General features: G+C 38.4%; 2 protein-coding genes and 1 pseudogene across 3 annotated transcripts; 2 read left to right on the forward strand and 1 right to left on the reverse strand.

Annotated features, from left to right (window-relative positions):
- Positions 1-956: 956 nt before the first annotated feature.
- On the reverse strand, positions 957-3,920 carry LOC115680509 (wall-associated receptor kinase-like 1; annotated as a pseudogene).
- Positions 3,921-8,892: 4,972 nt separating this feature from the next.
- Positions 8,893-10,929, forward strand: LOC115680562 (40S ribosomal protein S18). The gene is made up of 4 exons (XM_030604382.2): positions 8,893-8,952; positions 9,049-9,209; positions 10,091-10,279; positions 10,618-10,929. Exons 1-4 carry the CDS (start codon positions 8,950-8,952, stop codon positions 10,721-10,723), a joined length of 459 nt encoding a protein of 152 aa, XP_030460242.1. The 5' UTR covers positions 8,893-8,949; the 3' UTR covers positions 10,724-10,929.
- Positions 10,930-14,660: 3,731 nt separating this feature from the next.
- LOC115680530 (vesicle-fusing ATPase) lies at positions 14,661-24,875 on the forward strand. Of its 2 annotated transcripts, none has more exons than XM_030604341.2 (21): positions 14,661-14,922; positions 15,250-15,345; positions 15,426-15,507; positions 15,599-15,649; positions 16,994-17,164; positions 17,549-17,703; positions 17,795-17,903; positions 18,299-18,398; positions 18,471-18,526; positions 19,157-19,222; positions 19,351-19,433; positions 19,735-19,868; positions 20,250-20,460; positions 21,834-21,965; positions 22,067-22,127; positions 22,219-22,278; positions 22,429-22,487; positions 22,575-22,662; positions 23,377-23,499; positions 24,192-24,257; positions 24,486-24,875. In XM_030604341.2, exons 1-21 carry the CDS (start codon positions 14,738-14,740, stop codon positions 24,627-24,629), a joined length of 2,232 nt encoding a protein of 743 aa, XP_030460201.2. In that variant the 5' UTR covers positions 14,661-14,737; the 3' UTR covers positions 24,630-24,875. The 2 variants fall into 2 exon arrangements, with proteins under 2 accessions (XP_030460201.2, XP_056171794.1); XM_056315819.1 differs by lacking the exon at positions 14,661-14,922 and adding an exon at positions 16,604-16,700 and having other exon boundaries at positions 15,177-15,345.
- Positions 24,876-25,298: the final 423 nt, after the last annotated feature.

Genomic DNA, 25,298 nt, shown 5'->3' on the forward strand with positions numbered 1-25,298 from the left:
TTTAGTAACAATAGAAGTTTTGGCCAAGATAATTGGGAAGGATCAAACCAATTTGAAAACTATATAAATCTTTGAGAATGTATGCGTTGACAACTAAAATTGACAAAAACTTTTGGTTTTATAAATTTTTGTGTTCACATTTTAAAGTAACTCAGTGCATCGCGGAGGTTTCTAGCTAGTCGAGTTAAAATTTATGTTGACAGTTCTCCTCGAACATTTACTAATCTCCCTAGCTAGGACGGACAAGATGCCGAACTGACAGGCGACTTGCGCCCGGTAGCCGTCGACGCCGTGTCACCCGAGAACGCGATTGTAGTGCCACCCATTGCGGCGAAGCTGTTCTTGGTCTGAGAAAACACAAAGGGACTTCCTTCCAAGCTAACAGGTATTTCCCATGCTGCTGCAGTTCACGTATATGATCGGAGATGGGACGCGAACGATGCCTTGTCCTTCGCAATAAGCTCCCAGAGTGATCTCCAGGACATCCGAGCCCACACTCGCCTGGAACGGCCGCTCAAAGTCGCACTTGATCTAGAACCATTTGTTGAGATAACAGTTTTCTCCGATTCCGAACGGGAAAGGAATCGGAATTGCGACGTTTCTGCAATATCTATGGGTAACAACCGGGCTTTGCTAGAGACGCCGTGGCTTGTGTGGTGCGTTGTGCATTAGGAGTGTCAGCAAGAGAATGGAGTGGAAAAGGAAATGGACAACCATTGCCAAAGGCATATGCCTGAGTCACATAGATAGTAAACCCCAGTGAAAAGACAAGCAGACTAACAAAAAATCAAGAAGAGATAATATAATCTATAATGATGCAAGATATACAGTGAGTGCATCCAAGGGTGCACGAGTGTTGTATATCATTATTCCGTAACTCACTTATAAAGGGCAAATAGAGAGATTGGGATGTTTCACATCATAGAAAACTGGGACACAAACAACGAAATGCATCTTCATCTGGACAAATTGTAAAAGAGGGACTGATCCTCCTCCAACAAAGTCAGCTCCACATCTGCTTCCGATCGCGTCGATGTGGACACCGCACCCGAAGGACGGATGGATCCAGTTCTAATGCGGTCGATCTCTTCATCATCTTGCCAGACGGCCATGGGATTTCGGACGGATTGTACTCGCTCCAATTCCATCGCCACTTCCTTCATCGTGGGCCTGTACCTTCCATGAAGGATTAAGCATCTTTTCGCCAAGTTTGACACCGCAATAATTTCTTCTTTCTCACTATGGTCGAATACCTCCTTATCAAGAATATTGAACAAGCGGTTCTCCTCCATCGAAACGATGAAGTACATGGCCAGACTTCTGCCCTCTTCCGCCCTCAATTGAGAAATTGGCTTTTCTCCTGTTAGTAGCTCGACAAGGACAACCCCAAAGCTATAGACATCGCTCTTGTTCGTAAATTGACTTGTTTGGAAGTATTCTGGGTCTAAGTATCCAAAGGTTCCTTGCACCTTTGTGGTCAAGTGAGTTTGGTCGATGGTAATTGATCTGGAAGCTCCGAAATCTGCTACTTTGGCTCGATATTTTTTGTCCAAAAGTATATTCGACGACTTGATATCACGATGATAAATCGGGATGGACGCAGCAAAGTGCAAATACAAAAGAGCACCAGCAACTTCATTGGCGATTCTTAACCGCGTCTCCCACGTCACAGGAAATCCTCCACATGGATTATGAAGATAATGGTAAAGAGTTCCATTGGAGACAAATTCATATACCAAAAGAGGAACTTCACTCTCTAGACAGAATCCCAATAGCTTGACCACATTTCTGTGATTGATTTCGGAGAGAATAACGACCTCATTGACGAATTGTTCGACTTGTCCTGCATCGACAACTTTGGATTTTTCACCGCGACGATCGTTCCATCTGTCAACATTCCCTTGTAAACTGTTCCTTGACCACCCTGACCTAGTATCCGGTTCTCGTTAAAATGGTCCGTAGCCGTGTCTAACTCTATTGAGGAGAATAACTTGCCTTTTGCTGTGTGATTGTCTTCAACAGTAGATAGGCGTTGTTGCAATACAAGTCCGCCATTACGTTTGAAGAACTTTTGCTTGAGCTTTGCCGCACGCCTTCTTTTGATGAACTTGTATGACCACCAAGAAAGCAAAAGTAATACTACGGCTCCGACACCAGTGCCCATACCTGCACATAAAAAAAGATAACTACAGTTGCTTTAGATAACATTCTGTGAGTCTCTCTTCGCCCTAGAATTACATAACCAATTTCACCTTCATCGTCAACGAATTTGCTTCCACCAATTTGAACAAGTGCCTTCTTGCTTTGAAGAGAGAAAATAGAAAGGAAGATTCACTTAACAAAATAATTCGAGAGACCCTCGAGTACTATGCATTTTGTATGGGTGAGAAACGAAGATTTCAATCAAATCGTTAAATGCATAGAATTGGAAAATATAATTGAGTTAAAAGCATTGTTGAATGCACAGATTATGAAAGCATAGTTAAATTGAGTAGAGATGGTAATATCTTTCACCTTCGTGCAGACGAAATTGGTTTATATACAGATAGTCACATGACGTGAGCAAGGAGAAAAAGAGCATGCAATGACATACCTATTGTGATGATGGTCTTATGATCTACGCAGTGGTATGACCCCGGTCGATTCACACACTTCCCTTGGCATTTGATGTTCGGATCTTTGCACTCGTCGACATCTGATTGACATTAAATGATGGATGGGTTAAGGAAAGAAGCAAAAAGAACAAACAGTTTTAAAATATATGACCAAACATTCAGCAGTCAAATTGTCTCTTGGATTATCCTGTATTTCCAGTTTGTGAGCATCCATAATCTGATTTGAACAATTTAATTATTCCAACTTCATTCAGTCTTTTTTTAGGTTTCGAGCTTGCATATCGTCCTTCTTGGCTTTGGATAAAGAATAAGGTTAAGATACAAAGTAAAAGCAGACGTCCTAAGCTCACCTTGGCATCACTGGGGAAGAAAATAATTCCCTTCGTAGCCTGGATTGCAAGCACAAAATATACGAATAGAACCCTCGAGCGGCTGGCAGGAGATGGAGCTGTCATTGTCACGCCTATTGCTTTGTTCGCATCTACGAATGTAACCCCCGAGCGGCTGGCAAGAGCCAGAGTTGTTCTTATGGCGCCTATTGCTTTGTTTGCTCAGCAGCTCTTCCTCATATGGGGTGATTGCCCATTCAAGCAACACCGGAACATCGGGCGGTAAACTGCTCAGATGAGCTTGATACCACCATGCAGCCTCAACCAAGAAAGCATACCTGCATTTTGCATCCCCTTGCGCTATGGCTTCGCCCTCATAACTCTTGAATTCCACGCTGTATTTGCTAACATCTTTGGTGATCGAAGTCATACAACAACCGGTGCCGGAATGACAGTGGTAAAATCCAAGAGTTGGGTATTTGCTACCTTCACACGAAGACTTACATCCTAACACCGCCCCTGGGGTATCATCGAGGACCATCAAGGCTTGGTTGTCACAACCTCCGGCAATAAAATAGTTTTTACTTTGGGAGTACCTGAAAACTCTATTATTGCCCATTAAATTCACCGGGGTATTATTTTGCTGGTTGGTTGTACAATTATGATGTGAGTACAATATCGGCTGGTTGACCCTAATAAGGCCTGAGGAGTTTGAAGTTTTCAGTAGCCAGATATCTAACACCACCACGCTAAAATTCTTAAGTACCGGAGTAGAGATGCCGCGGTTCTGTTGGCAATCGATCTCATATAGGGGATCTAAGAAGCAGCCAGGTCCGATTTCAAAAGGGTACGGAATTTTTGTCAGTTTGCCACACGTATCCGGACAGCCTGGCCATGCCAGACTCTGAAGAGGCGGTTTTACAGCATCAGCCAATCGGGACGCCACAAAAACAAGCACGAGAACAAAGAAGGCCATTGCCAGGATCATCTTCTCCCGGTTCATCCTCCACAGTTTGCTCTTGCAGCTTGCTATTGAATTGTCAAACACCTCTCTCTATCTCTCTATTTAGTTACTCTAGCAGTTAGTACCCGACAGAACGACTAGACTTGACTCTGCTATTTGACTTTTGTCCGTCGATGCAATCATTAGTGCAGTTTGTATGCACATCCTTTAATTTATCCCATGACTATTTCTTGTTGAACATATTCGCAAATGAACGTCATATTCTCCATTAAACATAACGTCAGGCATGATTTCTTGGAAACTTCCCAATAACTTCCCAATAACTTCATGATTTCTTCATTTTTGCCAAACAATAATATTGGTGGATGTAATTATAAGGAGAAAAATCAAATTTGACGGGCATTTTTTTTCGTTGTCTCATGTATATGTTATTTGTAAAACTGTATATAATAGTCCTTAACATTTTCTTTTTGAAAAAATAGCCCTCAAGACCTATTTTGAGATGAAAGTTCTGCTCAAGCACTACCATAACAGGTAGTCATTTTCCAAAACGGTTTCGGGCAATCAAACAATGTTAGTCTAAAAATAATTAAAACGACACGACCTACTTCATTAGATATGCATATTCTCCGAGTAGAATGAATACTTTAACTTAAGACTTGAAGACTTGAGATAGATTTTTTAGTAACAACAGAAATTTTGGCCATTATAATTGGGAATGATCAAACCAATTTGAAAACAATATAAATCTTTGAGAATGTATGTGTTGACAACTTTTGGTTTTTAATGACAAGTATTAGATGGGAGTAGATTTTGGTCAATAATGAGCAAAAAAAATCGATGATTCAAAGGGAATCGACAACCCTTCAAGGAAGTCATCAGTAACAGACATCACCAGATGTTGATAAGAGTCTTCACCAGTTGACAAGGCCATCAACGGTTATTGATGAATTTACTAAATGTTGGAACTTGGAGGCAACGATGATAAATCGACACAAGAATATAATCGCTGGTAGCTACTTCTATAGAATGCTTGTAACTTCTAGTGGATAAGTGTTGCTAGATAATATGAGATTGTGCAACTGCTTGTAACCATCGATAGGACTAGGAAGTCATTTCTTTATTCAAATTTAGTAGCTGTTGTATGTAACCATCGGTAGAGGGTTATAAATACCTAGGTGTACTTTTTGTAAACCCCCAATCATCATAGTTTCAACGTTGTTATGTAAATTTGTCTTTATCTTTGCTTTTCTGCAATTTACATGGATGAACAAAAAAAAAAAAACAAACAAACACGATTGTCTTCAGTTTTTATACCTTCAAATTTCTTGTTATTTACTTTCTTGTTCGAAATCAACAAGGGACCATTCGCAATCTTTATTTGTGAGAATTTATGGGACCACTATCAACTGTCGGCAGTGCCCCATAAAATCTCACATGGTATCAAAGCGCAGGTTACTAACAAATCTGGACCCAACAGTCACACGGGAGATATGGGTTATTTTTGCTCTGACCCAAGGCCTAATGTATGAGGGGGAGATTGTTGGGGTTTATCTCAAATCGTTTGTAGAATGAGCTGGTGGTCGGTTTATAAGTGTGAGGGAAAGCCTCACCCTTTAAGCTAGCTTTTGGAGTGAGAGAAATCCAAAAGTGCAGGATGTCCTGAGTTCAAATCTTTCTAGGCCCCTATTTGCCTCTCTAATTAAATATTTCCATGCTTAGTAGTCGGCAAAAAGGCCAGACGAAGCGTGAGAGAAAGTGTTAAAATATTTAAATATTAAATCATGCTTTCATCTAACAGCCTAAGCTTTTAGAACAGTTGGTAGTGATCCCACAAAATCTCACATTGTCGATCACTTATTGATCCATCAATACTTCGAAAGATATTTCATCATTTTTTGTTGAAACGGAATGTACATACACACACATGGACAGGGTATTAAAAGATGATCTTGAAGACATCACCTCTAGTCCTCTACAAATAGAGAGGAAACCATGGGGAAAAGTGTTAGAAAAGTTCTAAATCTATTGCATTTGTGCCAATTTAGTCATGAACTTTTAATGGTGCCAATTTAGTTATAAACCTTTTGATCTAGTGCCAATTTAGTCCTTCCGGCTAATTTTAGCCAGATATTACTAACGTGGATGATGGTCGTGTCACGTAAACCGATTGGCACCGATGTGGACATTTTTAATAATATTTTAATAATTTTCTATTTTTTTCTTTTTTTCCCTTTCTTTTTTTTTCTCTCTTTTTTCCCTCATCTTTCCGATGGCCGGCACGGCCATGGCTGGTGAGGACTGGCCTTGCCTGAGCGAGGGCAAGGGCGAGCGCCGGTGAGGCCACCTTCGCTAAATCTGGCAAGGCCGGGACGGCCACCGGAAATATGAGGGAAAAAAAAGAGAGAAAAAAAGAAAGGAAAAAAATAAAAAAAATCGAAAATTATTACAATATTATTAAAAAAATATCCACGTTGGCCGGCCTACGTGGCACGACCGGTGTCCACGTCGTTAATATCCGTCCAAAATTAGCCGGAATGACTGAATTGGCACTAAATCAAAATGTTTAGGATTAAATTGGTATCATTAAAATGTTTAAGACTAAAGTGACACCAATGTAATAGATTTATGACTTTTCTTATACTTTTCCCGAAAAATCATGTAAGTATCTCATTCTCGACGAGCCTTGGATTTCTCGTATTAATCTTTGACTTGGTTGAGCTTGAGTGTCATCCTTCATGACAAAATGTCGAGTGGTGTCCAATTGCCCTCGGTTGAGTTTATCTTTCATGACACTGACGGATGCAGAGTTTTAATTTGAGGAGCAAGTAAAGAAATATGGAAAAATCTTACAAGTTCTAATCGATGCATCAACTTTAGTGCAAATGTGCAGTTGTTATCGCTTCCAAAATTTCTTGATTCTCATCAAAATAGCGAGATAAGTACGTATCATAACTTTCATACAATGCTCATTTGAAAATTATAACTTTTTTTTCAAACACTTGAGTGTCATAACTTCTAAAAAAAGTTAGTTTGAGTGCCATAATTTGAAATTGATCACTTAAGTGTCATAACTTTTCAAAAACATTCACTTGAGTGTTGAAAATTTGACAGGCATGGCACTGGTGGTGAATGTTTTTAAAAAGTTGTGGCATTCAAGTGATCAATTGAAAAATTATATGACACTCAAGTGATCTAAACAAAAATTATGACACTCAAGTAAGCGGTGTACATAAGTTATGACATTCAAATGATTAAAAAAAAAGTTACGGCTCTCAAATGAGCGTTGTACGAAAATCATGACACTTGTGATGTCCTTTCTCCCGAAATGGCTAGTGGAAAAATACACAAGTGTTATCTCATGTGAGACACATCTTGAGCGAACTTCTAATCAACTTATGTTTGGACATTTGTTATCTCATGTGGAGAGACTTCTTAACTTCTAACACTTCAATGGGGTTATAGTGACAAGCTCGTACGCCTATGTGTAGACTGACTAAGTATCCAAACACAATGCTCGGACCTGGTGAAACGTTTGAGTTCATTTTTAATAGTAAAAAAAGATAGTAAAAGCCCCTTACAAGTGTGATTTTTCCAAACAAAATTTAAACCATAGTTGCTTCCCAATGCAATTTTAAATTACACTTTACCAAAAACTATTTGTATTTAAAAAAATCCCTTTAACCTAAAGACTTTTGTATTTTCCCAAAAACTTTCCTCAAAAGCCCAATCAAACGTAGTCGTCGTTTCTGAATTTTTAATTTGTTTAATGTGATTTGTGAATTTTTGGTACATGTTCGATTTAGTTCCTAAACTATATAAAATGTTTCAACATTGTCCTTTATTTGAGTTAACGGAAATTGTTGATTTGGCTTCCTATCATGTACGTTTGAACAATGGAAAATAAAGAACGTTCTATGTGGATTATCCACGTAGAATGTTTCACTCAAATTAGAATATAACAATCCTTTTAAATTGTTTAATTTTTTTTTCAATTTTGAGAAATGATTATTCATGTCATTTGATAACATGGATTATTATATCCTAAATTTGAGTTGATAATCTTACGTGGATAATCCACTTGTAACTTTTTTTTTTGTCCACAGTTCAAACTTATCGGATTGCAAGCCAAATCAGCAAATCCCATTAATTTGAATTAATAAAAGGATAATATTAAACATTTTCATAAGTTCAAGGACAATATTACATATTGGTCCAAACTTCAAGACTCATTTATCTACTTATCCCCTCCTTAAAAGTTGGGAGACTTCTTTTTTCAGTTATTGAAAGAAAATTATGAGAATATTATTTTCTTTCTAAAGTTAAAAAATCTTAGTACTGCGATTTCTCAAGTTAAATTTCTCATTAGGATATCCCATGCATTTTTTTTCTAAACGAAAAATTAAACAGTGTCCACTTATAATTAGTTTTTCCAAACAAAAAGAGAGATTGGAATACTATAATAATGCCTTTATACTTTATGTTTTTTTTTCCATTTCGATGTACGTGCCAATATGGCGTGGGTTCACGAGTAGCTTATGTATATAGTTAGGACCCGTTTATTTCGAAAAAAATAAGTGATTTGGAAAACATTTTCCTAAACTTGATCTATTATATAACTTAAAAAAATAAACGAACGAAAAAATATTTTCATCGTCCATGAAAATGTTTAAACATAAATTGTTGTCGATAATACACTTTTCATTGACTAAATGATTTTAATCGATCGTTTTTAGAAAAGTATTTTTTAAATCATTTATTTTTTGCGAAAAAAGCACAGCCTTAAATAAGAAAAGTCTTCTGTTTTTTATATATAGACCTTTTAATGCACTTCATTAATTTTTTTTGAAAAAATGAAATAATTTTTAACAATATTTACAAATTCCACTATAGTGCCCCGAAGAGCACGAAGGGAAACCCTAGCCCGATCGAAGTCCAGTATAAATACCACGCGAAAAACCCTACCTCCAGTCCTTCGGCCGTCTCTTCGCTCTCGCTCTCTCTTCTTCCTCTCGTTCGCTCGCTAGCTAGCGCAACGACGATGGTAAGCTGCTGTTGCTCGACTCGATCCGCTCGTTTCGATGGTAAGCATCTGTTGCTTCTTCGAGCGTGACTGATTTGGATATATTTGGTGGGGCAGTCTCTCGTGGCGAACGAGGAGTTCCAGCACATCCTGCGTGTGCTGAACACCAACGTCGATGGGAAGCAGAAGATCATGTTCGCCCTCACCTCCATCAAGGGTATCGGCCGCCGCTTCGCCAACATCGTCTGCAAGAAGGCCGACGTCGACATGAACAAGAGGTTCGGCTCGGCTCGGCTCTCCCCTTTTGTCCTTCCGCTCCCGAACGGTCGTTGGGTTCGTTGTTTTTCTTTTTAGCGAAATGGGTGCGGTGTACATGAGAATGCCATAGTTACAAAAATTTTGTGAAATTTTAGCTATTTGCCAATATGGGTCGAGCTACCTAGGTACTTTGGTGCTGTCGGATGCGAATTAGCTAGAATTTTTGTGGCATCTGCAATCTGCAAATTGTGTGGGTGATCTGAGGAACATGTGGGTTTCGGGTATTTTGTCTTGTAATCTGAGTAGGAATTGGGAATAGCGGTCTTGTTTTTTTTTTTTTTTTTTGGCTGAGCTGAATTATGGAATTGCTAGAGAGCATGAACGATTAGTTTAATCTTTTGTTTAGTCTGTGACAGATAAGACAACTGGTGTTTTGGTTGATCTGTTGTTGAGTCCGCGGCATTCAAAGGTTCGGCCTGGTTGTAGTTATGACATGGCGATTCCCATGGTTTTATGAGGAGCTTCATTTTCTAGGGAAACAATTGCCTCTGGCATTTTCATGGGTTTAATTAGTTAACAATGATAGGCACTTGGATTGGTGGAATCCTTCATTTCTTACTTCGTGCTTTTGCTTGGTTCGGATCAATGAATGACCTGGGGACTTAAATTCTCTACTTCGGGGTTGTGTAGGTGTTTCACGGGATGGGTTAGGAAAATTCCTGTTATCTATCTGTGGGCACCCCGTGTCCTTTCCGTCGAAGTTCCTTATTTCTTTTTTCATTTTGTTTGCAGCACGTCTGATTGTCTCTACGAATGTGAGATGTCTTTTGTATGATTGGCTTTTAAATTCGTTGCAAGATAATTGCAATGTTGTTGATGCTACGATGTTTTTCTCTACCAGGGCTGGTGAATTGACTGCTGCTGAGCTAGACAACCTCATGGTCATTGTTGCCAATCCACGCCAATTTAAGATTCCAGACTGGTTTTTGAACAGAAAGAAGGATTACAAGGATGGAAAGTACTCTCAGGTTGTCTCAAATGCATTGGACATGAAGTTGAGAGATGATTTGGAGAGGTTGAAGAAGATCAGGTGACCAGAATTTACTTATTTTGCTGCTGTAATATTGATTTAAATTTTCGTCTTATGTTTAACAAAAAATTATTATCCAATGGCCTTTTTCCTTCTGTATGAATATGTGGGATAGGAGATTCGCATTTGCATCACAAGTCTTTCTAGTATTACGTTCTTTTAAGTAGATTACCCCATTAATGCCAACTGTAAAAGCTAGTAATGAGCATTTCGCTTCAGTTTTTTCCAGTCACAGAACTTGCTTTTTTGTCTCCCCAGATGTCAACTTCATATTCTCTTGAATTTTCTGGAAGTTGATCATGATTTCAGTATCTGACATTAGCACTGCAATAATGCAGGAACCACCGTGGTTTGAGGCACTACTGGGGCCTGCGTGTTCGTGGCCAGCACACAAAGACTACTGGACGTAGAGGAAAAACTGTTGGTGTCTCCAAGAAGCGTTGAGTTCTTATTGCTTTTAATTATGGGCGTTACGCTCAAGGTCTTTGGGGTAGCGTTTTTTGTTTGATCTCCGAGTTTACAGTTCCTTGCATGGACTCTGATACAATTATAGCTCAATGTTTTTCCTTTGCCCTAGTTGTATGATGCGTCCTGCCCGGCCTGCTTGCTGAAATGTTAGTGAAGTAATGTGGATCAAATTTTTAAGAGGATATCGGTTTCATTAAGCAAACAACGAGAGGTCGGGATAGTTTTGTTTTGTTGTCGAGTGGTAAATGTTGGCCGACTTTCCATACTAGGTAGATATGGCTCGTGCTTCTATTTTCTGCTGGTTATATATCTTGGAACGGATGCGGTTGCATTGAACTTGATGGGGGCTTGGATGTGAACTGGACAAGTTGTCTGTCATCTGCATTTGTAATGTGGAAGTTCTGCAATCAAATTTCTCCATTAAAATTCATGACTTCCTTCAGGAGTGTGAGAGTTCTGGGATTACGGGATGATTGTAGGAACCATTCGATTGGCATGGTACGTTTACCATCTAAAGAAGACTTGGTTATTGTTTATTGGCTTTGATAGACTAGTTGTTTGATAGTGGGAGGGATAGCACAATGGTTGGAAGCTGAAACTTGCACCCTGTTACTTATGGCTTTCCTTTCAAAATTTGAAAACAAGATTTTAGTTTCGAAAAATTATGTATAGCATTTGACAAGTCAGTAGCGGTAGATTCGGAAATATATGGTGTCGAATGCTATACATAATTTTTCTGAACAGTCAGTAGCGGTACATTCGTTAATCTTGATTCACTGATGTTTGCAGTTCTAATCCGATTGGCTGGTGGATGAGAATGGCGTATGATAATTTGTTTTTACTTTAATGCGCAATTCATGATGACAATATATGGTGTAGATTCGTTATGTGACGGACAAAATCAATCATGATATCTTAATATTACGAAGACATGATAAGCTTATCTAGACTTGCTAAATAGGCCAAACTGCAAGCCTAAGGGATTCGTAGATCCGATTGGGTTAGCCCGGCAATATAATGATTGGGAACATTTGGGGACGGCAAAAGCCCATCCAATTAAATCTAAACATCATTCTAAATGCATGCAGCATGTTGCATTTACTTTTTGATCGACTTATATGTAAACGAATTTTCGGAAAAATTTAGGGTGGTGCTATATCTACCCTTAAACAACTAAATCCACCCCATTAACACTATAAAGACACAACTGCCCTCAATCATTTAATTACAATTTAAAGTGATGGCCACATTCATTCTTTTTCCTATTTTTTTTTTCTTTTTCTATTTAAGATCTAGTTATCACAATAAAGCATTTCTCATTTTCGGAGTTTTGCAACACAAGTGTATTCTGACCGATATGTGTATCGACACTTGTACCACATTTTGTTCTTGGACGTTGTTATCTCACCAAATAGTAAGGAAAAAAAAACATTCTTTGATATAGTAAAAAATTGAAAAGTCTCATTTTTATCATTGATCTTATAACAACTTATCTATTCTTTATCCCTCTTATCACAAAAACTCACTTACATGGTGAACTTCCCTTTTTTTTTTTATAATTTCATTAATGTAAAATATATATAAAGTCTCTTTATTTATTATATTGAGGAATTTATCTTTTTTTTTATTATGTTGGTGAGATATTTTTACACAGAACATGTAAGATGTTAAAGGAATATCTAAGAATACACTAGAAACATTATGCACAATGAGGTACTTGATACTCTTTTGTAAACAGTTCTTGGACAATATTAATTTTTGTCAATCTAAAATAATCATATTTAACTAGCATTTTTAAAAAAAATCTTAATTTATGCAATATTTTGATTTAGTTAAACTTCATGTTTTTAATTTTCACGTTGGAGAATGTAATTGTGATTTATTCTAAAAAATCTTCAAAGAGGGGTTTTTTTTTGGCTTCATTTGATCATCCCATTATATGTATATCTATATAAAAGAAGAAAATCGATAAGAAAGGGTTTGATGGTGATTTACACAATAAAAGTGAAGATAACAAGAACTGAACATGTGAAATTATTAATTATGGTAAATACATAGATATACAAAACTATAAAAAAGAGGAAAGTCAATAAATTTGAACCGCGACTCTCTCTCTCTGCTCTTGTTCCTTACCGCCAAAGCAAACCCTTGTGAAAGCATCGGTACTAATAGTTATCTCTTTTGGTGCGGGCAAGTCCAATACTCTAGCCTTTACTGCATTCGTTCCCTAATCACGATAGAATAAATTCAATTGTCACACAACATTTTCGTTGAGCTTTACATTGTACTGTTCAAATAAGATGAATGTAAAAACTGAGGTGTTGCATGATTCACATAGACAACTTTTAGTGTATCTTTAGATAGAACGTCTTGAACATCTTTCAAAAGTCATAATCTGCTGCATTTCCCGGAACATTCGTGATTAACAATCCTTACTCATCAACTAAACTAAATCCTGCATTTGCAAGGTCCCATACTCATTTTTTTTTTTATCAAGGACCTCTCGATGAGAATTTCTATTCTTATATTCAAGTTGAAATTTAAGCTGCCAAGAACTTCATTGATGTATTTTACACTTTTCCTCTTAAAGAAACAAGCAATATAAAGGAAAATCTCCCTCTCGTTGTTCTCCAATCCATCGAGCTTGTCTTGAGAACTTGATTGATAGTTTGGTAGGACTTTTTGAGAGTTTATGCAATGTACTTTCCTATGCAGATTCCTTCCTTTCACGTAAGAATGAGCCCAACACTTTGAGCGCTAACAGAAGGCCATTAGCTTTATCTATGATATCCCTTCTTATTTTAACTCTCTTGCTATTTGGAAAGGCATACCGACCAAAAAGGTCAAATGCTTGATTTTTTTTTTTTTTTTTAAGTTTTAGCTTCATACACTCAATTTATGCCAAGAGAAGTTATCAAATGTTTTTTTTTTTGGTAAAGGAAGTTATCAAATGTTTGTCTCTTGATGTGACAATGATTCTACTTCCTTTTCTAAACCAATTGCCTTCTTCGGCTAATTCATTTGGTTGATCCATTTGGTCAACATCGTAAAGAACCAAGAGAACCTTCTTGCAACATAGTCTTTCCCGTATCAAACTAATTCCTCTATCGACACTATAAACCGTTAAATTTTACCATATGGACTTGGGTGATGAGTTAGGCCCGTCCGGTTGAATCTAAAACATCACCTCTAAATCTCATAACATTTTTGCATTTATCTTGTGATTGACTTGAATGGAAACGAACACCGAAAAATCTCTTCTTAGAGTGTTGCGGTGTCTCTCCAAATGATTCCATTAACAAGTGCGTTGGATACACTTATTAAGGATTCTTAATTTGAAGGGTTAATATCACAAAAAATCTAAAATCGATACATTTGTGACAAATTTAATCTATAGTAATTTTTGGGTCACAAAAAATCCCAAATCGATTATCTGTGATAAATTTACTCTAAATTTATATGGATTTTCACATGAACTTGCCATGTCAATTGAGTTATTGCTAAGCGCCATCCAGCTCAATAATTTCACGGTAAAACTCAACAATGCAAGTATGTCACGGATGTAAACGAACTATTGAAAAATCTATTCTTCAAATGCTACTGTGTCCAACATTATTCTGAAATAATCTCTGTTAACAAGTGACTTACTTCTTAAGTATTCTTAATTTAGAGTAGGGAAGATTTTTAATGACAAATTGTATTAAGAATAATCAATGCGCCGTCAAATCGTAGAGTTTCCTTAATCGATACTGTCAAATGCCCCTTAACACCGCTCATGGGAAAATTATAAAGTCTCGGCGCAAGACCGCGTCTCTCTCCTCTCTTCTCTCTCGTTCCTTACGGCCAAAGCAAACCCGGACCCGAACCCGAACCCGGACCCGGACCCGGACCCATAAATACGACCGGGTCCTCCCCCCTTTCTGTTATTCTTCATCTCCGTCTCTCCTTTCGCTCGACGTCGCCGACGAACCTCCTCCGATCCAACAAGCCATGGCGGGCCGGTTCTTCCAGTCGCCGTCGCCGTCCACCATGATCGTCACCAACACCCCCGCCGCCGACCTCGCCCTCACCAACCTCGCCTACTGCTGCCCCTCCGATCTCCACCACTTCGCCGTCCCCGGCACCCGGCTCTCCCTCGCCTCCTTCGCCGCCGACTCCTTCGTCCTCTCCATCTCATATCCTTTTTCCTCTGCCCCTCGCCGGAGCTCTGCTTTCTCCGACCTCCCCCTCCCCCTCTCGTTTTTCTTCGATCCCTCGCCGGTGTCAATCTGAGTGCCGTTTGATCGTTCGCGTGCTCGATCTTCTCGTTTGAGGTGTTCATTTCGTCGGCATGGCTGAGTTTGCGATAGATATCGATGGTAATTAGGATTGATCGTTGATTTTTGTAGCTTTATGCTTTGCTTAGTTGTTTCTATTCGTGTGATTGTTTGCCTGGTGGTGCTGTGCGATCTTTGCTCGAACTGTCCAAAACGATTGCCTGTGGGCCCTTAACTGAGAGAAACTCCTCACGAGGGTCTCCGCCCTGGCCACATCGCGCTGAATGCCATCCAGCGGCGCCACGCGAGGGTCTCGACCGGGGACTCGATCTCCCTCGGCAGGTTAGTTCGCGGCGAACCGCGGTGCTTGCGTTCCGTGGCGAAAATGGTGATTGACTCGAGGCGTTGTCGCGATGTTGTAGGTTCGTGCCGCCGGAGAATTTCGATCTGGCCTTGCTCACGCTCGAGTTGGAGTTTGTCAAGAGAGGAGCCAAAAATGAACAGGTGTGCATGCTGTGAGCCTACTGTCCTGCATTTCTCCGTGGGAATAGCAGTATTTAAGAAACGTCCTCTTGTGTTATGTTGAATTTTGTAGATTGATGCTGTTCTACTGGCTAATCAACTACGGAAGAAGTTTGTCAACCAGGTACTACATACTCTTTTTTTTTAGAATAATTCCAGTTCGCATAATGCCGGCATCAGTCTTGGAGTGTGTAGATTATGTTCATTTAGTCAAATTTATTCGCCTCATTGCTTTTATTAGCTATCCCCCCTCCTGCCCTGGTTATTGGTTTTTACAAGTTATTATTCTGCCCCCTTTGCGGCGAAATTCATGAGCCAATTGCTATTTTATGAGGCAGGCGACAACTTATCTCTCGGGGTCACCTGTACCACAATGCCCAAATGTATGAATGAGCTCCTGCTTTTGGGATAAGTAGAAGAGATTTGCTGCCTCCTAAAAATGTCTAGCGAATGAGAACTGCATTTTCAAACTAATTATGATTAGCTGATTTGAATCTGAAACAAGAATATGAAAATGCATCAACATTCACCACAACTAAGTAAATTAGTACGGTTTCTTATGAATAGATTTGAGTATTGCATATGTGCCAGACAAAGATGAACATGCTCTAGACAAAAAAAAAAAAAAAGTTTTGTGAGACGATGTATCCGCACATGGAAACATTGTCTTCAAGTGACAATGATTGAGCTGCATAAGTAGCCAACTGGATGATGCCAATCCAGGAGTGAGTGTAGTTGATAAGTAGCATGAGTTTTATGAAGGAAGTTATTGTCGGGGTTTCCAGTTAAACTGCAAACATATCACTGACCAACACTCTAGCATCGGCAATTTCTAGATCGTCTAAGTTTCTCTTACTTTTTATCCCAACAATATTAAATCATTCGAATGAGAGATTTTGTTTTTTCAATGAGTAAGTAATTCATTGAACAATAAAACTTGAGCTGGTGAACAACTCCTACTACATGTTCAAGTACTGAGGAGAATCAACAGACTCATAACAGTTAGTACAATGAGAGAATTTTTGGGAACTGACTCCTGCATCTAAGTGTATTTGAAATCCATTTTCTTATTAGGTAGGAAAACATCCAAGCATAGGGGCACTTCTAGACATAGGATTGCTGAGGTAGGATTGCGTCTTGGATCTCTAATATCTCCTTGTCAAGGACTTAGTATAGTTTTGAAATGCATTCTTTAAATTCGCAGGGAAATATCTGAGTATAGGTGGTGCACTTGGAGGTAAAGGTGCATATTTAGCATAGGATTGCATCTTGCACCTCTACATCTTCTTGTCAAGGACTTAGTGAAGTATGACATTCCTAAAGTCTGTCATTTTATGTTAGCTAAAATAATTGAAATGGGACTCTGAAAGTTCATGTATTTATTTGCGTCCATGACCATATGAACTTGTCTTAGACATGCATATTATATAAATTTTTGATGTATATCGGCATGTAAATGTATTTTCAGGTTATGACAGTAGGGCAAAGGGTATCATTTGAGTATCATGGGAACAACTATATATTCACAGTCAATCAAGCTGCTGTGGAGGGACAAGAAAGGTCAAATGGTCCTGAAAGAGGAATGATCTCAAATGACACATACATTGTCTTTGAAGCATCGAATGCTAGTGGAATTAAGGTTCTCCTTTTAACTTTTTTTTCGTTTTCATTGCATACAGTTTTAATTTGTTGTGACATTTATTTTGTGATTCAGATTTGAAGTGAGATAGTGAAATTTTCCTTAGTATATCGTTCAAATTTGATTTTAGGCAGCTGGAAATATTGCATTTTGCAATAGAATTTGGGGGCAGTGAGGGTGTCTGTCATGCTCATGGAGCACAGCTGAAACTTCTGTGATCTTAATCTTGCTCTGCACTTAGTGCTTGGAGAAATAGTGAACATCCTTTTATTTTCTTGTGTGAATCTTTGATAGTGAACATTCTCCTGATACGGTTTTACTGGCCATTAATCTATAATGTGGTAATTTTGTTGATTCTGTCTCGACTGTTGTCTTGTTATTCAGGTCGTCAATCAACGTGAAGCTGCCAGCAGCAACATATTTAGGCAGAAGGAATTTAACCTTCAGTCCCTAGGCATTGGTGGCTTGAGTGCAGAGTTCGCGGATATATTTCGAAGGGCTTTTGCTTCTCGTGTTTTCCCTCCTCATGTGACTAGCAAGTAAAGAAACCAGAATTCTGGGCTTTGCAATTTGTATGATGTGTTATATTCTGGTGCAGTTTTTCTTACTCTAATACAAGGTCAATTCCAGGCTTGGTATTAAACACGTAAAAGGTATGCTGCTTTTTGGGCCTCCTGGCACTGGCAAAACCCTAATGGCTCGTCAAATAGGAAAGATGTTGAACGGCAAAGAACCAAAGGTATGGGATGCTATCTCGTGTGGTTATTCAATTACTATGGATGCTATTTTCGTGAAAGGCCTCTAAGCCAAGATGGGTATCGATGAAATTAATCAATAATATATAGTTTCCAAGAAGGTCGAGGGCTTAAAAGTTTATTGCTGCCTGGCCTCTACTTTCTCCTCTTTGCTTAGGACATGTCTCCCGTTTTTCTCAAAATCTTGAATCCTATTGGACATAGCTTCATTACTGTTCGTATGGTAGTTTACTTATTTTGCTGAAGATGTTTGAATCATCTCTAAGATGTATGCATGCGAACCGACCTTTGTACTTACATATGTAGACCTACCTATTTGCATTGTAAATTATATGTATGTATGTCTGTTTTTTCAATTTGACTTCATTTTCTCTGCCAGATAGTCAATGGTCCTGAAGTGTTGAGCAAATTTGTTGGTGAAACCGAGAAGAATGTTCGAGATTTATTTGCTGATGCTGAACAGGATCAGAGGACTCGCGGTAATTGAGTATATGAATTGGATTTATGATTCTTCTTAGTAAGTATTTGTAACTTACCTCATTAATTTTCAGGCGACGAGAGTGATTTGCATGTCATCATTTTTGATGAAATTGATGCTATATGCAAGGTATGAGATTATCTGGTCGATATATGCATTTCTGACCTCTATGATGCTGAATAGCTTAGCACTGTTGCTTAGAAGCAGTGTACATAGAATAGTGGACAGTGTGTCTACAGGGTTTGGTTCTCGTATAAGGTCAACTTTAGTGAGTCGTAAGAGTAGACCTTTTGTATTTTGTTGTCTTGGTAGTTGCTCTATCATGGCTTTTATAGTTTTCAAGGTTCCATTTTAGGATTTTCCCCTGATGGTCTGATAACTAACATTCACTATTCAGAAATCCAATTAAAAATATCCTTAACTAAATATATGTTATATTGAGGTGCTTAATTCGTTCCTGGAATTTTTATCAAGTCTAATAAAATTATGTACATCAGTACTTTTCTCAACAACCCCCTTACCACACACACAAAAAAAAGGAGCAATGGATGTGATATTGATGTGTCAATTGCATTAACTGCACTTTTTGCTAACAGTCGTGTCTTTATCATGAAGATCATCATGGTAATTTGTTGCTTATCGTTTTTTTTTTTTGGTACTTCTTAAATGGCTGTGTTCTTTCCTATTGTTTTATAGACTAGTGCTGATTGTCAACTTTTTATGATAAAGAAATGAAATGACCTGATTTTGCATCTGCAGTCAAGAGGATCGACCAGAGATGGTACTGGAGTTCATGACAGTATTGTAAACCAGCTACTTACAAAGGTTCGTAGTAGTATCTTAGTGTTCTAATTGTGCGAAGTAATTTAACTAGCGTCCATTTTTTCTGCGAATATTTTCTGTTGTGCTCATTTATACCAATCATTGCTGCTGAGATAGTTCCTGATTTTCAGATTGATGGTGTAGAGTCACTGAACAATGTTTTGCTTATTGGAATGACCAACAGAAAAGATCTTCTTGATGAGGCTCTTTTGAGGTGGTCCCTCATTTGCTCTTTTGGTTCTTCATATCTAAGTCTTTTGGTTGCTCTTTAATCTCCTGAGATGGTAAAAAGCATTCATGAGTTGTCATGCAACTTAATGGAAGATTGTTTCATTGTTACTTTTAAGAATTATTATGCCTAGCACTTATAAGGATAAAAAAGAATGTAATTTTGCTGTTGACATGTGGTGGCATCATAACTGTGGCAGGATCATATGTGCATTTACAATATTGGTTTTAGAGGTAAAAGTAGATACTTAAAGACACACTTGACATTTTGGACTTTTGATCTTTAGACCAGGACGCTTGGAGGTACAAGTTGAGATAAGCCTTCCCGATGAGAATGGTCGCTTGCAAATCTTTCAGATCCACACAAACAAGATGAAAGAGAATTCTTTTCTTGCTCCTGATGTCAGTCTTCAGGAACTTGGTTAGTCAGCTGGTCGCATTTACTAGAATGAATCTTCATCAAGCAAATCTTCATTTATTATTTTAAAAGTGGCTTACTGAAGTGAGCATTGCCATGTGGAAGCAGAAAAAAGTCGGCATATAATGTGGTAGTAATGTAGTTTCAAATAATTTTGTGTGTTTCTTTGATCAAATAGGCTAAGTCTTGTATTTCTGGACACATTATGTATATACTAAAAAGAACTACCAGGTGCCCGGCCTGGTGGCACTGTTCTCTCTGAGAAGTAGGTGTAAGAGACTTTCTTAATAACCAAAGAAAAAGAAGGTGTATATGCTAAAAAAGCTGTTGCTTAATTCATCTCTTGTGATGACCCTACCTTATTTGCAATCTGCGATTGTGCAGCTGCTCGTACAAAGAACTATAGTGGTGCAGAAATTGAAGGTGTTGTGAAAAGTGCTGTATCATATGCTCTGAATAGACAATTAAGTCTTGATGATCTTACGAAACCTGTGGATGAAGAGAGTATCAAAGTCACTATGGATGATTTTTTGAATGCACTCCATGAAATTGTTCCTGCATTTGGAGCTTCCACAGATGACTTGGAAAGATGCAGGTAGGAATAATTGAATGCTGATATACATGAAATATCTATCTTTTGTAGCAACGTTCTTATAATCCGTAGTTCCAATGAAGTAAGAATTGTATGACTGGATATTGCATGTAAAATTAAATGCCTTCAAAATTGCTTGGCCGGTAATCTAGTGGTACACCAACCACAAAATAATCATTATCCCACTAAGTGGAGTTAGTAATTGTTTTCGTCCCCAGTTGATGCTTCTATTGGGTCTCCAATGATATTTTTACTGTCCATCATATATAGCGAGTGTACAAAAGTACACTGGTTCAAAACGCTAACAACATAATGTGATGTCCTTTTACTACTGGCCTCTCAGGGACTGAGATTTAGATCATTAGGAAGGGTGAAGCAAAAAAAAGTTGATTCACAAAATCTTTCTTTCTATCCCCTTATGCAGTATATATGAGCATACATGTAGAACAACACAATGCCTTAGAGATGGTTTAGCTGTTGTAGCTGCAGGCCTTAGCATTATACAAGTGATTCTTATTAAAATGTAGGAGGATCTCTGATTTTTACTTAAGGATTGATAATTACAGGCGCGAATTTCTGGATAAAGAATGAATGAAGTTCAGATGAGAGTTGATATCTTTGAAATTGCTTCTTCATTTGGGGTTGGGTTTTTCGACTTGGTCTTTACCATTATAGAACGATATCATAAGTAGATTTCTCTGATGTGTTTTTAGGAATTGTGTTATTGTGTGGTTTTAGCCAATTATAGGTGGTCCATGGTGAATCATTTGTTAAATTTAGTTTTCTGAGATTTAGTTTTGGAAAGGATAAACAAGAGGAGGGGAGTAATTGAGAGGATTCTCTCTGAGCTGATCAATAAGATGTCTGGTCCATTGTTGTCTTAGAAAAAAACATTTTAATTTTCATTATGCAAATAGATTGGATAATGTGCATCTTATTGGGTTTCCGACATGCTTCTTTCACAGATGCTATCATATGATTCGTGACTAATCTTAATCTTAGAGCTCAAGGTTCTCCTAGTTGACAAACCGATATAATAACATTCCTTTTGTTCTGCTAAAAAATGATCATAAAACCTGAGCAATCTCACTAAGCATTTTGCAGATGTGGTTTTTTAATTCTGCTTGGGGAGCCCATAGTGTTGTTACTTTAGCACCTTCTTTGCCATCTCATGAAGATGCTAAAATGTCGTCAGTTTGAGTTCTTATTTACCTAGATATACCTGACATCTTTTTTAATTATACACATTTTTTGTGTGCTTGTATTAAAGTCTCATTAATTGATGACTTTTGTTCTAGAGTTCCAGTTAAAGATAAAGAGCAAACACTATTAAGCATGTGTCACTGCCTCAATTGTTTGTGCAAATATTTTTGTAGGCTTAATGGCATTGTAAGTTGTGGCGATCGACATAAGCACATATATGAACGAGCAATGCTACTGGTTGAGCAAGTTAAAGTGAGCAAAGGAAGTCCGCTTGTCACTTGCCTCCTGGAGGGTCCGAGTGGCAGGTATTTGGGGTTTTCTGACTCATTGCTTTCGTTTTTGCGAAACAATTTTTCCTATGTCCTAAAACAATTGGGATTATTCTAAAATCTTGTCTGTTGTACAGTGGTAAAACTGCTCTGGCAGCTACAGTTGGCATCGACAGTGATTTTCCATATGTTAAAATTGTAATCTTCTGCTCCATTCTTTGCTTTCCCCGAGTAATCAGACTTCCTTGTGCATCAAGTTTTAATTTCTAATTTTCTTTTGGATGCTTAGGTCTCGGCAGAAACTATGATTGGATTACATGAGAGCACCAAATGTGCACAAATCGTGAAGGTTTGTGACCTGTATTTCTGCTCGATTAGCGGTTTGAGGAATTGGAAATTAGTTGATTCCCCTCCATTTATAACTAACTCGAAGAGTGGTTATCTTACATTTTCCATGATGACCGGGGACGGTTTTGTAATGGATTCTAATCTTTGATAGGTTTTCGAGGATGCATACAAATCACCATTGAGCATTATCATCCTTGATGACCTTGAAAGGTAAATTCTGTTGATTTCTATTAGTTGACCTCTGTTGTCATCCTTGGCATTGAAAGATCATTTTGACTTGAGTGAATTGCTTTGCAGGCTACTGGAGTATGTCGCCATTGGGCCTCGATTTTCAAATTTGATATCTCAGACATTGTTAGTCCTTTTGAAGCGACTACCTCCAAAGGTGTTTTCTTCTCTTCACCTTGTTTCCACAAATTAATATTGGTGTGAAGAGTAATTATCATTTTCTCTGATCTCTTCTGGAAGTTAATGCTGGCAAAGTTACTAGTATTATTGGATTAAAAATGCTTCAATGTGGATGAGTGGGAATTAGTTCCTTTCTCCAGGAAATGAAAAATATGAGTGGGAATGTAGAGAGCAAAAATCCCTAGTCATGTTACTGAGGGAACACAGTAATGATGTCATTATGCAGGTGGTGATCAGGAATTTGAGTTTGAGAGATTAAGATTCAGTTCATTGGCATTTACTTCCCCCATGTTGACCTTAGAATGATTGGCTAGTTTGCTTATCCTGTTTGAGATGGAGCTGCAGTGAAGTTTGTTTTACTGTACCGAGTGCAACCTTGGTTCACGTGTTTCCTCAAGGCTGTCCTGGGGGAAGAAACTTTTGTAATATGTGGATGCTTTGAACTTGGCATTATCATATACAGGCACACTTTAGAATATGTTATAGGTAATTTTGCTTTTGCTAGTTAAGAATTAGGGTATGTACATGTTCCTCTGTGTATTGTGATTGTAATAATATTATGTTAGCTGTTTTTATCTCTATTGATTTAGTCGGTGGTTTCTGACTTACAATGTTTGATTCTGGTATTCTTTTCACATCACTGAATTTTTTAGCTTATTATACACATATATTTGGCTTTTCTCTTTTCCAGGGAAAGAAGCTTCTCGTGATTGGGACAACAAGTGAAGTGAGTTTCTTGGATTCAGTTGGTGTCTGCGATGCCTTTTCTGTCACTTACCATCTCCCCACGTTGAAGACAGTGGATGCGAAGAAGGTAAGCTGCTGTAGATGCTTTCTGGTGTTTGCATGTAGTATTCTTGTTTTTGCTATTCTTTCTTCATTTCTCCTCTGCTGGAAAACGTGAAATAGAGAGGTAGAAATGTACAGCATTGTCTTGTTTGAAGGAGAATTTATCTGCTTAAAAAACCAGTCATTTGTTGACTTCACGATGTTCTGATTCTCTTGCAAATATCTGAGGCCTAGAGGTGCCCATATCCAAAAGGTCCCTTTATTATATCTCAATTTAGATGAGGGATATGGGATTGAACTTTTGGATGCGCCTGGACATTGTGAATTTTAAGGAAATTAATAGTCCCGAGCACAGAAACATGATAGGTACTTTGGAGTCCTTCACTTATCTGTTTGCTCCCTTTTTTTTCTCCGTTTTTTAGAGCGGGAGAGTGGGTTAGGTAATGCGGTTGGGAGGGGATGGGTGGGTCTATAAAAAGTCATGTGTTGATGTTTGAGAATAGTTCAGATCTCATTTAGAAGTGCTAGTCCAATAATGTTTCTGATCGACGTCTTTAATCAACTGTGAATCTGGTTTTCTTGCAAGTTTCCCTAAGCAAATTCTGCAGGCTGGAGAGTTTTGTTAATAAAATTGCGTCAATTCAAAATGTGGACTTGAAGTGTTTGAGATCATCATGAACTATATATGTATACGTGACTCTTTTTGTTCCCCTTCAGGTGTTGGAACAGCTAAACGTTTTCTCTGAAGATGACGTTGATGCCGCTGCCGAGGCTCTGAATGATGTAAGCTTTAGATCTCTCAACTTGTGCCTTCTTATGTTTTTCTGTGTTAGAGCAATGATGTGCAACAGAAATTCGTTGAGTCGCGTGATTAAGGACTTAAGGAGATAACTTCATTCTCCACGCTAATTTCCTATCTATCTTAGTTTGCCTGCAAATGGAGTAGCGTGGTTTTTGGGGGAGAGATAGAGAAAGTTCTAACTCGTGCTTTTGTGCTCGTACTTTTCTTAGATGCCCATCAAGAAGCTTTACATGCTGGTAGAGATGGCAGCCCAGGGTGAGCATGGTGGGGCTGCCGAGGCCATCTACTCCGGCCGACAGAAGATCAAGATTGCTCATTTCTACGATTGCCTTCAGGACATCGTTCGTTACTAAAATGCGGCTAATCACTGTAGCATCCCATATCGTTTATTCTTTTTTCACATGAAGATCTGTATATTTCTTGTTGAAACTTTTCTTGCAGTCGGCATGAGCTGTTCATTTGTTGAGTAGCAAACACTCGCGATTTTGTGAAGGAGTTACCGAGGGTTACTTGACAAAGCACACTGGTCCTGTGAATTACAGACTCTTGTTTCGTGGTATTCTCATGATTGGGAACTTTAATATTATGGCCTTTTACTCGATGCTTTTGTGTGATAGTGGCGGCTTCCTCATCGCAGACAACTTAAAGGAATTAAGCTTCTAACTTCGACCTGGCTTTTGTCGGAAAATAACCACGGCAATTAGGCCGTGTCGATGTCAAAATGTCTCTGAGGCCATGGTTAACTTTCTACTATTTCCTGTATATTTCTTGGGTGCTTCATGGGGGAATATGCGAGTTGCATCTTCCGGGTGTCTACATCGACCTCATTGCCCGGAAGAATCACCGAACACCGATAGACATCTACGAAAGACTGAACTTTAAGTGAAGTTTCCTCGGAAATAAAGGTATCTGATTGGGGCCAAGCACCGTGTATTATATCTACAGTCTACAGATCGTATCCCAAGATTTTTTATACATTCCTTAAAAGAGCTCGAATGTTACAACCTTAACACTAGGGGTGA

Source organism: Syzygium oleosum, unplaced genomic scaffold (assembly GCF_021117445.2).
Source record: "Syzygium oleosum isolate NSW1041296 unplaced genomic scaffold, Sole_v2.1 Sole_v2.11, whole genome shotgun sequence".
Classification (NCBI taxonomy): Eukaryota; Viridiplantae; Streptophyta; class Magnoliopsida; order Myrtales; family Myrtaceae; genus Syzygium; species Syzygium oleosum.